The 13,953-nt window shown below is 25.4% G+C and overlaps 1 protein-coding gene across 1 annotated transcript in view; it reads left to right on the top strand.

Moving 5' to 3' along the window:
• Positions 1 to 4,404: 4,404 nt before the first annotated feature.
• LOC135927858 (low-density lipoprotein receptor-related protein 6-like) overlaps positions 4,405 to 13,953 on the top strand; it is a 173,178-nt gene continuing 163,629 nt past the window's right edge. The window contains exons 1-3 of the mRNA XM_065464086.1: positions 4,405 to 4,593; positions 4,812 to 4,885; positions 5,598 to 5,779. Of these exons, the coding sequence (XP_065320158.1) occupies positions 4,405 to 4,593; positions 4,812 to 4,885; positions 5,598 to 5,779 (445 nt within the window). The remainder of the gene's footprint in view (positions 4,594 to 4,811; positions 4,886 to 5,597; positions 5,780 to 13,953) is intronic.

The following is a 13,953-nucleotide window of genomic DNA, read 5'->3' as shown; positions in this document are numbered from 1 at the left end:
GAAATATGACTATGAAAAAATTAAATATATTTTTTTAATATAATTTTTATTATGAGGCAGTGAGTTAAAATTTATAAAATACTAATAGTTTTATTGTGTTTATTCAGTGGCGTAGCCAGGATTGATCCATGGGGGGGGGGGGGGGGGTTTGAAAAATTTTTTGGGGGCTTCGCCCCCAAACCCCCTTATCAAAATTTGCCAATATTTTGTGTATTATACCCAGGCCAGCGCCAAATTTATAATTAATAAGCGACTGAAAGCATTATTTTGAAAATGTTATCAATATTTAGTAAATTGTATATTAATTCAATCTATTCGATGTAAAAAAAATTTGCCTCCCCCCAAACCTTCCAATTTTATGATCAACTCAATATATCTTATTCTATGTTAAAAATAATTATTTTAATTAAATTTTTGCATATAACAATATTTTGCAGAGATTTTATTTATTATTAACTTTATTTATTTAACTATGTATTTATTTTAATAATATATAAAAAAAATAAATTTCAAAATATATAAATTTTATACAGATTATTATATTAAAAATTGAATGTAAATAACTATATTTTAAAAAAATAAAATTGCAATAAAATATGTAATTCTTACTAAAAAAATACAATTTAACAATTTTATTTAGTATAAACCCTTTATTTAACTATGTGTTTATTTTATATACAAAAAATAAATTTCAAAATTAGAAATTTTATACAGATTACTATTTTAAAAATTGATTGTAAATATCTATATTTTAAAAAAATAAAATTACAATAAAATATAAGTAATTCTTGTATGCAATTTAAAAAAATATAATTTAACAGTTATATTTAATACAAATGAGTATATTATATAAATAATTCTTATTGTAGGTGCAATACTATTATTAAATATAGTATAAAAATATCATGACTAAAAATTCATTATAATTAAGTTTTACATATAAAAATTTTATGACTAAGAAAATATTACAATTATATGATTTGAATTTATAAAGAGAGGTCTACTTTTCTCTAAGATTTGGCTAATTCATCTAGAATCAAATTTTTATCTAGAATAATCTCTTTATAAATATTTAATAGGGCTAATCCATTTAAACGGTTTTCACCGGTGCTATTTCTTAAATAGTTTTTAACCATTTCAAAGTTGAAAAAGACCTTTCATTACTGCAGGTACTAATCGGTAAAGTAGCTAAAATAAAAAACAATGTTTTGATATTGGGCAGGGAATCTAAAGTGCAATTACACATGGAAAGGGCCTGCAAAGCATTTTTTGGTCTCAAAGAGTACTCTATTCTGCTAAGATTTTTATACCAAAATTCGACATCACAAAGTAACTTATCATACGACCCTAATAAATCATCAGAATAAAACTCTGAGATGTTCTTAATATCCTCTCGCGTTTCAAGTGTAATCAACAATTCAGACTCAACCGGCAAAAGAAAATAAAAGCTTTTTAAAATAAAATTGTGACTTATAAATCTTTCCTTTAATTGAAATAAAAATGTATCAATAAGTGGAATAAAAATGTTAATTTTATAAAAATCCTCAATCGTAGATGCATCAATATTTGAGCGATTGGATTGTCTAGAAACTACTCTAGGTTTAAAAATTTCAATCCCAAACATATTAGCGATCTCCTTTACTTTCTCATATATTTCGTGAAATTTTTCATCCACATTATCTCTGATATTTGTTAATATTTCAACAATATCCTTTGCCCTATTCATAACCTCCCTTAAATCCAAATCAATGTAACATTTTGCTAAAATCATATGTATAATTAAATAAAAAATAAACACATTGAATTGAAATTAAAAATTGAGGCTTCGTAATAGCCTGTAAAAGATTTTCCGCATCTGCGGAATCTTTTTCTTTGCGTAATATGTATGATTCCAGTGCCGCAAAAATAACCTCATATAACTCGATGAAAACCTTCACTTGTTGTCTTTCAATGAATCTTGTGGGACAAAATCTTTTTAATTTTTTTTTTGAATTTTTTGAATCAATTTCATCGAACGTTTGGGTAAAAATCTCCCTCTTCTTGGGTGGGGTAAAGAAGTCACAAACCGACGATATTGTTTCTAAATTTTGAAAAATATATAAAAATTATATAAAGATATCTATAATACATAATATAATCTAATAAATTTCAATTAAATCAAAATCTTTTTACGTAAACTGTTCCGGATGTCTCTAATTTCACATGCCTCAGTTATCATCAAATTCAGGCAATGTGAACTGTAGTGAACATAAAGAGCTGTGCTATAAAGCTCTCTAATTCTTGACTGGACCCCTTTAACATGGCCACTCATCGAGGGAGCTCCATCGTACCCTTGGCCTCTCAGTATTTAAATTTAAATCCAGGTTTTGAAGTGATTTAATAATTTGATTAGCAATCGTTTCTGACTTAGTGTCAGGTAATTCAGTAAATTGAACAAATAGTTCCTTCATTTTATAATTACCTGATTCCATATCAATAAACCTTATTGCTATGGATAGTTGTTCAATATTACCAATATCGGAAGTTTCATCCGCCAAAACACTAAAAAATGGTGATGCTTTGACTTTTGAAGAAACTTCCTTTAATATAAACTGATTGCATATTGATATTATTTCATTTTGAATAGTGGGACTTAGGTAAGTAGCATTTTTAAAGGAGCTTTCAAAACGCTTTAGGTAGTTGTCATTATTATTACATAAAAATTTCAATAATTCCTTGAAATTTCCTGCATTGTGAGAAGGGGATGTAAGTGTTATGGGGCCAGGAGATATCCTATGAGCTCTTAACGCCAAGCCCTGCCTCCCTAACCAAATGATAGCATCAATAATTATAATTATTCTTGATCGATTTTTTGTAACAATATCAAAAATTTTTTTATTCAATACATTGGATATTGATATCTTTTGATTCATTGAGATTTCTTTTAAAGAATCCATTATCTCACAGGAATTAAGATGATATTTATTTTTTTGATGATAATTAAAATTTTCGAGCGCATCTCATCTTGTGTACACCTGACTTACCAATGTTTTGAGTTTTTGTAACCCATTTCTAGCATATATTGGGGAAAATATGACGCAAACTTTACAAAATGCGCCCTTTTCATCGGTTGAGTAAGCAAGCCACTTATATTTGTTAAGCCAGGATGCTTGAAAGGTTAAATTTCTTTTGCCCAAGGGCAATGGAAATTTATAACATTTGTCAGGTATCCAAATATTTTCAACAGCTAACAATTTTTCATTATCATTTTTAAAATAAAAATTTAAGTAAAGTGAAACATCTTTTTGAGAACGGTGTGGTGTTTCTATATTTTTTTTTAGATTTTAAATGATATATTTCAATATGAATTTCAATGTTAAGAGCTGAGCAGCACAAGAAAAAAATCTGGATTATAAAAAATGTATCTCAGATAGATATCAAAGTTTTTTAATAAAAATTTAAAGACAGATACAAGTAGAAGGAAATTACTATAGAATATCATTACCAATACAAAATATCTTTATTGTTATTTAATAAATTTAACTATGCCAGAAATTATTTACATACAATATATCTTTATTCTTTTATTGTTATTTAATATTTTAGTTCATATAATTTATATATATTTTTAAACGATGTGATCATTTAAAATTAAAACTCCTTTTTTTATAAATATATTTCTTGTGATATTCATATTCATATTGTATTATATATAATATATTATCTTATTTTTCTAAATTGAAACCGTTTTTTAAATACAATTATTCGCAATAAAAAAATAATAATTTTTTATTTTATAAAAAAAAAAAAAAAAAATAATTTAAAAAAAAAAATTTTTTCATGGGGGGGGGGTTTCGACCCCCCTCCCCCTTGTCTACGCCACTGCTAATAAGATATTACATAAAAAATTAATGATTAATTTGAGCAAAAATAAGAAAGTTTTAATGTCAAAAGTTTATTTATATTTTTAGTCAATTTGCGAAAACATATTATATCTCTACACTCACAATCCTTATCCTCAGAATCTGTTAAAATACCAGGTACATTTTATGGTTCGAGGAAATTATACGCTGATGAAAATTTATTACAACAAATTAATACTTAGATATTTGATAAAAAATAATATTGCGTTTCATACGATAGACAGTCAATCTTTTAAAGACATATTTAAATATTTGAATAAGAATGTGAAAATATGGTGCGGGCAAACTGCCAGCAAGCACCTAGAAACAATATATAATTGTGCCAAGAATAATATAATAAAAATTTTAAATCAAGAACATTATCAATTGTCATTAAATAGATATCTGGTCAGGACTTGATTCGTTATCATATTGTGCGTTAACCGTCCATAAAAAGTGAATAGAAGATCAATTTTTTTTACTTGATATAATAGAATTCCCGCATCCTCACGCCGGAATAGATATGTTTGAGTTAATAATATCAACTCTCGAGGAATTCCAAATTGAAAAAAAAATATTATCTATAACACATTATGATGCAGCAAATGTAATAGTAGCTGCCGATTTGTTAGTTGATTATTTCAAAAATAATGGTAACGTCAATGCGAATAATAACAGGTGCTTAGCTCACATCATTAATATAATCGTTCAAGTTGGCTTAGAGAGCATGACTACATATCTTGCAAAAATACACATTTTAATTAACAAAATGCATAAAAGTCCAAAATTTATGCAAGAATATATAGTTTTAAGTGGAGGTTGTTCCACTTGATATAGCCACCAGATGGAACAGTATGTATTTATTGATAACTACTGTTAATAAAGTAATATTTCATTATTTGATCTGTTTATAATCATATTTTAATATAGAATATTGATGCCATCATTAATATAAGTAAGAGATGTTTACCCAATAAAGATCATTTGAGCCAAGAGGAAGCAAAGTTATTGATTGAGCTAGAGTCCTTTTTATATCCATTCTATAAAATAACGTGCGAAGTAAGTTCGGCGTCAACATCTATAATTGGGATGTCAGCATTGTATCTGGATAATATTGTGAATTCGTTATCGCTTGCGGAATCACATAAAAATAGCATAATAAAAAATGCTGCAAAAAAAATAAAGGAAAAATGTTATATTTATATCGAATATTTAACCTCATTTGCAAATTATATATGCTCATTTCTTGATCCAAGAATCAAAAAAAACCTTTTTACCAATTTTCCTAAATAACCTAGCTATTATGAAAAATTTAAAAGAATATTTGATGACTAAAATACATCGAAATCAATATATGAATTCGAAAAAGAGGAAAATAACGAATCAAATTTAATGTCTGTTAGTATTTTGAACGAGCTAAGAAGGTAAATATAAATACTTAATTTAGAATACTCATTCTAAAACCTCCTAAATAACATTTTTAAAACTTAATTGGAGAGACTAAATTATATTATTCTTACATTAAACAAAATTTATAACAGTTATTGGAGTTAATATAAATATTTATTTAACATTTAAAAAAATTGAGACCTAAGAATTTATAAAATTAATAAAACATATCGTTGCAAAATAGGCATTTTTAAAATAGGTTTGTTACAAGGTTTTACAATGGATTCGACGTATAATAATTAGTTTATTTAAATATTTTATATTAAGGAATGCGTACATTATACCAAATCTAGCTACAGAAGAAATTGAAGAATATCAAGCAGATCCGGTAGCTCAAACGTCTGTTGATATGGTGGATTGGTGGTCTAGAAACTCGAAACGTTTTCCAAAGCTCTCGACAATGGCCAAAGATTACTTATCCCAACAATCTACGTCCGTAGCCAGCGAACGTATTTTTTCTAGGGCCGGCGCCACTATTACTAAGAAAAGGAATCGAATATCAGTGACAACTTTGAAACAATGTCTGTATGGATTCGTGGGATGTTAACATTTTAAATTTGCGTGAAGAATATTTTATGTAATTTATTAGTTAATTTATGAATATAAATTTTTATTTTTTATTTATGAAAATAATAAAGATATTGATAATGTGGCGTATTATATATTTTTTTTTACTTATAAAATGTGTTAAGATAGTTAAAGGCAATTTTAATGTTTAAATTTTTCTTATTTTAATGTTACTATGCAAATGTTTTCAATTACTTTAGAACTATATATACTTGTCTTTTTTATATACGATATATACATTTTATTTATGATTGAAATTGAAATATAATTTTTACACCAAATGAAATATAATTATTGAAAAAAAAATGCCCCTTACTCTCAACCCTTCCCTCTCAAAAATATAACTTAACAATCCAAAAAGATCCTTTTAATAATATTAAATAAATATAATAAACATTACTATAAGTCCACTTTATTTATACACATATAACATATATTTCATAAACATATTAAATCTTCCCCAATCAATCCCGTCTTCATCCAATATCATGTCTTCTTCACTCCAAATCGCAAACAAAGAAACTTTTGTTGTTCTTTTCTAAAAACAACCCATGTGATCATCTCGTTTTGCTCTCATCCACAATGGAGCATTAATTCCCCTGTCAGAAAATAACTGAAATTTTCTGTATTATATTAAATTTATTTCTTCTTTTTTTTTTCAACAGCTACAACAATAATTTTTTTACAAAATGTCACAAACACATAATGGTAGCAGCGTAAAGCGTCTACTCAATGATTCTCCACTTTTCTTATAGTGATGAATACAAAATCATTTTAAAACAAAAAGAAAGATACAAAATATTAAACTAAAATTAACTTCTTAAAAATTATATAAAATCCATACTATAAAAATAAAAAATCTCCTCAGAAATCCTATCTAATAAATATAATATAAACATACTGGCTTCTCACGAAAAAAAATAATATAAAGGTAACGTACCAAATACATTATTTTAATGTTTACCATTTTATTAAATATGCATTATGATATTTTTATTTTACCATATTTACCGTCTAAGGAAACTTAACTTACTCACCTAACTTTTATGATATTTTTATTATTATACTTTATTTTCAATAGTTATCTATTTTTATTAAGTTTAATTAAGTTAATAATCCTTGACCAAAATAAAATAAAACACCCTTAACAGGTAATTATCGAAAATATAAAAAATAATAATAAATAAATAAAATAAAAAAATATATTTAAAAAAAAAATAAATAAAACAACCTTAACAGGTCATGATCAAAAAAAAATAAGAAAAGAAAAAAAGAATAAAATAAAACATAAGAGCAATTTTCTTAACCTTGAAAGGTCATGGTTAAACAAAAAATAAAAAAAAAATAAAAAGAAAGAAAAGATACTATCTACTAAATATATACTTCATTGACATATTTTCTAAAATAAAAATTTCGGAATCAACACTCATTAAAATCAACGAAAATTTCTGATAAATTGTAATCATTCAAGTGTCGGTAGCCTTTACAATCTCAGGTGGCTTTAAAATATTTTTAAAATTATTTTCAAAACTATTTTTTTTAGCCTTCAAAATTATTGTTTTTTAGCTAATATTATCGAAAATTACTTGTTTTTAAAGCTAAGATTATCCTAAATTACAATTTTTTTTAGCTAAAATACTTTTTTTATTAGTATAAAAAAGAAAAATTCAAAATTTTGAGTGGGCTCTTCAAATTTTTAAGGAGGCTCGAGGCTCTACACCCCCCCCCCCCCCCCCCCCCCCCCCACCCCACACCACTCTCTAGTGACATTACTGGATTCATCTATCATCGAATAAAGTGGAAAATTCTGATTCCCATCATTCTTGACGGGCAATCTCTTAGTAAATATTTGTTATTTGATCCATTCTTCTAATAAAAATTGACGGCCACATGTCATTTCACACATTCTATGTTAGCACAGTGATATTTGAAGAGTGCTGTTTACGAAACCATGCTGTATAATTTATATTTACTAGCTTATTTAGTCTTAGAAGGTAAATAGAATTATTTATTTTTTATCAAAGTTTATAATTTTGACAATTTTATATAATTATATTAATCATAATACCAGTTATTTTATTATTTACCTTTAACAAATAGGCTTTTATCAGGGTTGAGATCATTACTCTCAAAAATTAATGGCTACCTTACCATTATTTAAAGAAAAAAATATGATGATTAATTTAGTGTTACCTCAAATAAAAAATATAAATTTTGTTATATTATTTAAAACATTTATATGATAATAAGAAAAGTAGATATTAAAGAATTTAATAAAGATAATAAACCATATTAGGGTAAAAATCAATATAAGATTCTTGGCAGAATTTGAAATGCTTTCAAAAAAAATTGTAAAAGATTATTAGATTTTTTAAAAGTTTTGAAAATATTTAACCCTGAATTTAAAAATATGTACAAAACATTTTTAAGCAAAAATATGAAAGATTTTATTTTTAAATTTGTTATCTCATCTTTAAAGATTTTTTATACATGAAAATTACAAAAAAATTACTTATAGAATTTTTTAGAAAAAAATGAATTTGATCAAAAATTTCATAAAAAATTCTGCAAAGATTTTTGCTCAAATTGAAGATTTTTTTTAAACTTTGAATCATATTTTAAAATTCCAAATCATATTTGTAAAAATATTTCATTGAATTTTTATGCATAAAAAATCTTTCATGATTGAATCATAAATTTTTTTAAAAAGATTTTGATTTTTTAAAAAATTTTACACTATCATCAAATATATTTTGTCCACTATAGTTTTTATAAAAAGAATAAAGCTGCTCAATATTTTTTTACACTTAAGTAATATAATAAATATGCTTGAGTCACATTATTAAAAAAAATCAATCTGCCAATTGCTTAGCCAGTGCCAGTCCAACAAAAAATACTATCATTTTATAGTTTAATTATAAACCAATTAATAACATATGCTTATTTCATTTGCTGATGCTGATTTTTCTTTAGTTATTTTGTTTGATAAATTATAAAGTTTTATTAACATTCCAAGAAGGTTTATCCATTTAAAATTTACTGCTTATCTTGTAACAATTTCGAGATATGCACATTTGTAAATATAATCTTAATATCTGCAAAAATATTGGCACAGCCCTAGTTTTTTTGACACCCTAATACTATAAGAAAAGATTAGCAATAATTATCTATTTTCTTAGTAATAAATAATTCCAAAGGGAAAAGCATAATATTATAATAATTGGTGTAGACACTTGGGATTGAACCCCCACCCCCTCCCCTCATGGAAAACATGATTAGATGAAAAGAAATTTCCAAAATACTTTTATATTGATACCAAGTTCGAAATTAAAATTTTTTTTTATATTAGATAATCTAATTTTATATTTATAGAAAATCAACTTGAAAAATCCTAAAAATGAATCAACAATACTATAGGCACATTTAATGTTTTAAACCTCTATCCTTATATTTTTATAATAGATAATTGTTAAGGGATGTGAACTTTCGACAAAAAAAAAGGGTCCGGGTTCGGGTACAGAAATAAAATTTGAAAGGACCCGGGTCCAGGGTTCGGGTACAGAAATAAAATTTGAAAGGACCCGGGTCCAGGGTTCGGATTCAGGGAACATAAAAATAATGACTCAAAATAAAAATTTTTTTTTATTCATTTATTATTATACTTCTATACATATTTATAATTTACAAAAGAAAAATTTAAAAATGAAATAATTTATTTTTTAAATGTTTTATTCTCGCACAATAATAATATCTTCTAAAATATCATATTTGAGATTTCTATGTAAAGTAGACAATATATATTTTAAAGATGAAAATTCACGTTCTACCCTTATCTAAAATAGATAGTTATCTTTATACTTGTGTCGCCGGTACAGCCATGAAGGTTCTAGATAAGATATATAATTCTGGATATATTGAAAAATTTTCTTCTCAGAATTTTATATATTTATATTCTTATTCTCTTAACTTCTGAGAACTTTACTATTATAGATGCAATAGGCATTTTTTGATCCTCCTTTCTATCTGATGATAATTTGATTTTTTTTTCTCTATCTAAAAGTAAAATTTTAAGATCATCAATGTTGCTATCATTATTATTATTATCACTACAACCAATAGGTATTGTCATAGCCTCCAGTATATTGTAAATAAAGGAGTTTTGCTTATGCCATAAATCCTTAAGATGGTCTTTAGCCATTTGTTTTTGCTAAATACTCAGAAACTTGATATCGAGGGTCTAAATATATAGAAGCATATACAACACTATTTTGCAAATATTGTTGCTCTCGAATTTTCATTGGCATCTAATCCAGATGACTTAAAATCAAATAAACATAATTGTTCTGATTGTAATCTTAATATTCTTATTTTTAAAGGAGCTAATACACTAGTAAGGCCCTTTATTTGGCACCAATCATCTTCCGACAAAATGATTTCACATGCTCCTTTAATAAAATCATTACAAAAATCTTTCAAACTTAGTAATCGTTCTAGCATCATACAAATTGAAAACCAATGTGTTGTTCTTTATCATTTAAATTAAAATATTATTACTTGTACTACAAAATAATTCACTTTCAAAATAGTCAACGTATTTCTATAACTTAGCATATTAATAAATTTACATAATAAAATATTATTACACTGGAAAATAATTTATGATATCAATCTCTAAATAAATGGAAGTCCAGGAAAAAAATTGGAAGAAAAACGCGAAGATAAAATAAATGATTCCACAAAAAAAAGTTAATAAAATTTAACAAAATTTATATTATGACACCTAGAACCCTTGGACCCTCCACTTTTAAAAAGAGTCCTAGTCCTGGTTAAGCCAAAATACGAGGGTCCAGGAGGGTTCAAGGTCCGGGTCCTGGTTCGTGTTCACATCCCTGTTTATTATTTGACTTTGTTTTAAATTCACTTTTTTAGTGATAGATTTTCACATAAAAAATTATTTTTATTAGTATGGGATCGACGTTTAATGCTTTTATATCCAAGTTTAAAAGTACACTTGTATTAGTAATACTGATCTTCATAGGGCATAATTATTTGAGCGTGAAAAATCTTAAAAAATATGTCCGACATAATCGCGAACGAATTTTGTTTATTTATTCCGAAAAGTCTGATTCGAAATAAAAATAAAATATATTTTGGCCAGTCCCGAATTTATTTAAATATAGAAATTAATTTTTTTTCAATAAAGTTATCATTTTTACACTGAGCAATATCGAGTTTTTGTTTTGATCATTTTATAAGCAAATAAAAACATTAAATGTGTATTTTTAAAATTAATCTAGTGTATAATTATTTTATAGAAATATAAAGATTATTTATTATATAAAATGTATATTTTTATTTTTAAAATATATTTTGGATTTAGAATAATTATAATGAAATATAATTATAACTTTATTATAAATATATACTATAAATGTTTAAAAATGGTATTCTAATATCCCAATGTTTAAAAATGGTATTCTAATATCCCAATGACTTATTTTGGCATCATGCACTTTAAGTTGATATAAAAAAGAGCATATTCATTTTTAATAAAATAATTATTCATAATATTATACTCTTATCTTTAATAATGAACAAAAAATTTTGAATTATTAAATAATATCCACAGAATTCGTTATATTGTTATAAAATCATATAATTCAGTAAAATGGTAAAGATAAAATTATGAAAATATGGAATATAGGAAAATAATTCCCTGGAAAATAAATTCCGGAAAAAAATTCCCGGAAAATAAATTCCCTGGAGAAAAATCCCCGGGAAAAAAATTCCCCAGAAGATTACTCCCCGGAAAAAAAATCCCCAGGAAAATAATCCCCAGGAAAATAATTCCCTGGAAAATAATTCCCCGGAAAAGAATTCCCAGGTAAATAATTCTCCGGAAAAAAATTCCCCATTTTTTAAATCCTATAAAATATTGAATTATTTTTATAAAATTAACAATATAGGAATTCAAAATCCATATAAATTGTTATCGGATCTATGACTAAATATGCCGCTGTAATAAACAAAGGGTATTCTAATTACATATAGCTGCAAAAATAAATGAGGAGCCAATTTAAAATTCCCGTCTATATACCAAGTTCTCGTTTCAGCTAACATTTTAAGCATATAATCGGTGGTAAATATAATTATTCGTTCATTAGAATCTCCGCCATTATCATGAAAAGAAATCTCTCATTCGTGGGAGATCCGGTTGAACCCAATCCTCTAATATTAAAAGAAATTTTCAATTAAAAAGATATTTATAGACATAAATATCATTTAACCTGAAATGCTTAATTCTACCAATGTGGCCGGAATAGGAGGAAACTTTTTATTTTGTGATTTCTAAGTGTCCTCTTGATACTATCTTCATTCAAAAGTCTTTTTTTGGATTCGGGAGACAATTTAGACATTTCTTCTGCGTATATTTGGCAAATATTTTGATTTGTTTCAGAGGCTTTTCTTTTCATCGTGCTTATTTTCAATTTGATATTCATGTGGGTTTATAGGATGAATATGAGGCGTATTTTCCAATGTATAGTCATTTACATTGTAATATTTCAAAATAACTGGGCATTTTTCAGCATTATATAATGTACATTTGTATCTTTAAAATTTCATAGTTTTATGATAATGGTAGGAAAATATGAAAAATTTTAGCATGCTTATTTAACGGAAGAATAAACATAAAAAATTTATTAAAATTATCAAAAATGTTTAAAATAGTAAAAGATAACTGGGATTATGTAAATTTCCGGAGTTAACTTTCAAATAAAAAAAGTTTCTATTTTAAGATTATAGTCCCTCCTGTGTTTTCTTTGATGAATTAAATATATTAAAAATTATAATATTCATAAAAATAAATAAATATTATTTAAATAAATAGTATATTTTTTTGGGCTTTCAATTACTTGAGATAGTCTTTGAATTAATAAGCTTTAGTAATTAGTGATTAGGATCAATACTTTTTTTTGAAAATTTATAATCAGATACAATTTTTAAAATCAATAGTATTAAACATAAAAAATTCTAATTATGTTATTTTTGTCCGGGATTCAAACTGATATAAACGAACGGAACAGAATAGTGTCATAATATTCATTTTAATGTTATATATATTTTAACCTTAGTGGCGTGTTAGAAATACCCCCCCCCCCTCTTCATGATGAATATAATGTGGTTTAATTACTGTTTTCATAATATCTATTCAAGTCTAGATGAAAAGTGGATTATGGAAATAACCTTTCTCTTTCTAGGGAAAAATTTACTTTCACATTTTTCTTTTCAATTTTAAATTGTAAAACCTCTTTCATAATTTTCATATATTTCTATAAAAATCTATCGTCACAAATCGATACTTTTTATGCTATCTACTAAATTCTAAAATATATTAGCTACCAACCGATTTATAAATTCTCATTTAACGTTTGCCCTTTTGGAATTAAAAAAGAAATACTCTTAACGTTCAGAAAATACTAATATAATTTTTTAGAAATATTTTCGTTATTTTAGCGGCGGATTAATTTTTGATAATTTAAAAATTATTCGGGGAATTTTTTCCGGTTTTTTTTCCTGGGATTAATTTTCCCCCATATTTTATTTAAAATCTAAAAAATGGGGAATTTATTTCCGGGGAATTATATTTTATGGGAATTTTTTTCCAGGGGAATATTTTTCCTGGTAATTATTTTCCAAGGATTTTTTTTCCGGGGAATTATTTTCAGGGGAACTATCTTCCAGGAGATATTTTTTCCTGGGATTTTTTTTCCGGGGAATTATTTTCCAGGGGATTTTTTTCCGGTGAATTATTTTCAGGGATTTTTTTTCCGGTTTTTTTCCGGGGAATTATTTTCCGCTTACTGAAAAGATGATTGGATAAAATTTAAAAATAAATGAGTTAATAAATAATTTTAAATTAAATCTATAGGCTTTTATAAATTTAGAATATATAATTATATTATATGATGTCAAAACAAATCGTGAGACGTCAAAGAGTTAAAAATGACACCCTCTATAATTTATTTATTTATTCCTAAAATTATAAAACAAAATA

This window comes from Gordionus sp. m RMFG-2023, chromosome 1 (assembly GCF_954871325.1).
Source record: "Gordionus sp. m RMFG-2023 chromosome 1, tfGorSpeb1-WG-v2, whole genome shotgun sequence".
NCBI lineage: Eukaryota > Metazoa > Nematomorpha > Gordioida > Chordodea > Parachordodidae > Gordionus > Gordionus sp. m RMFG-2023.
Note: the sequence above shows the minus strand (reverse complement) of the source record. Positions and strands in the feature narration are given on the sequence as shown.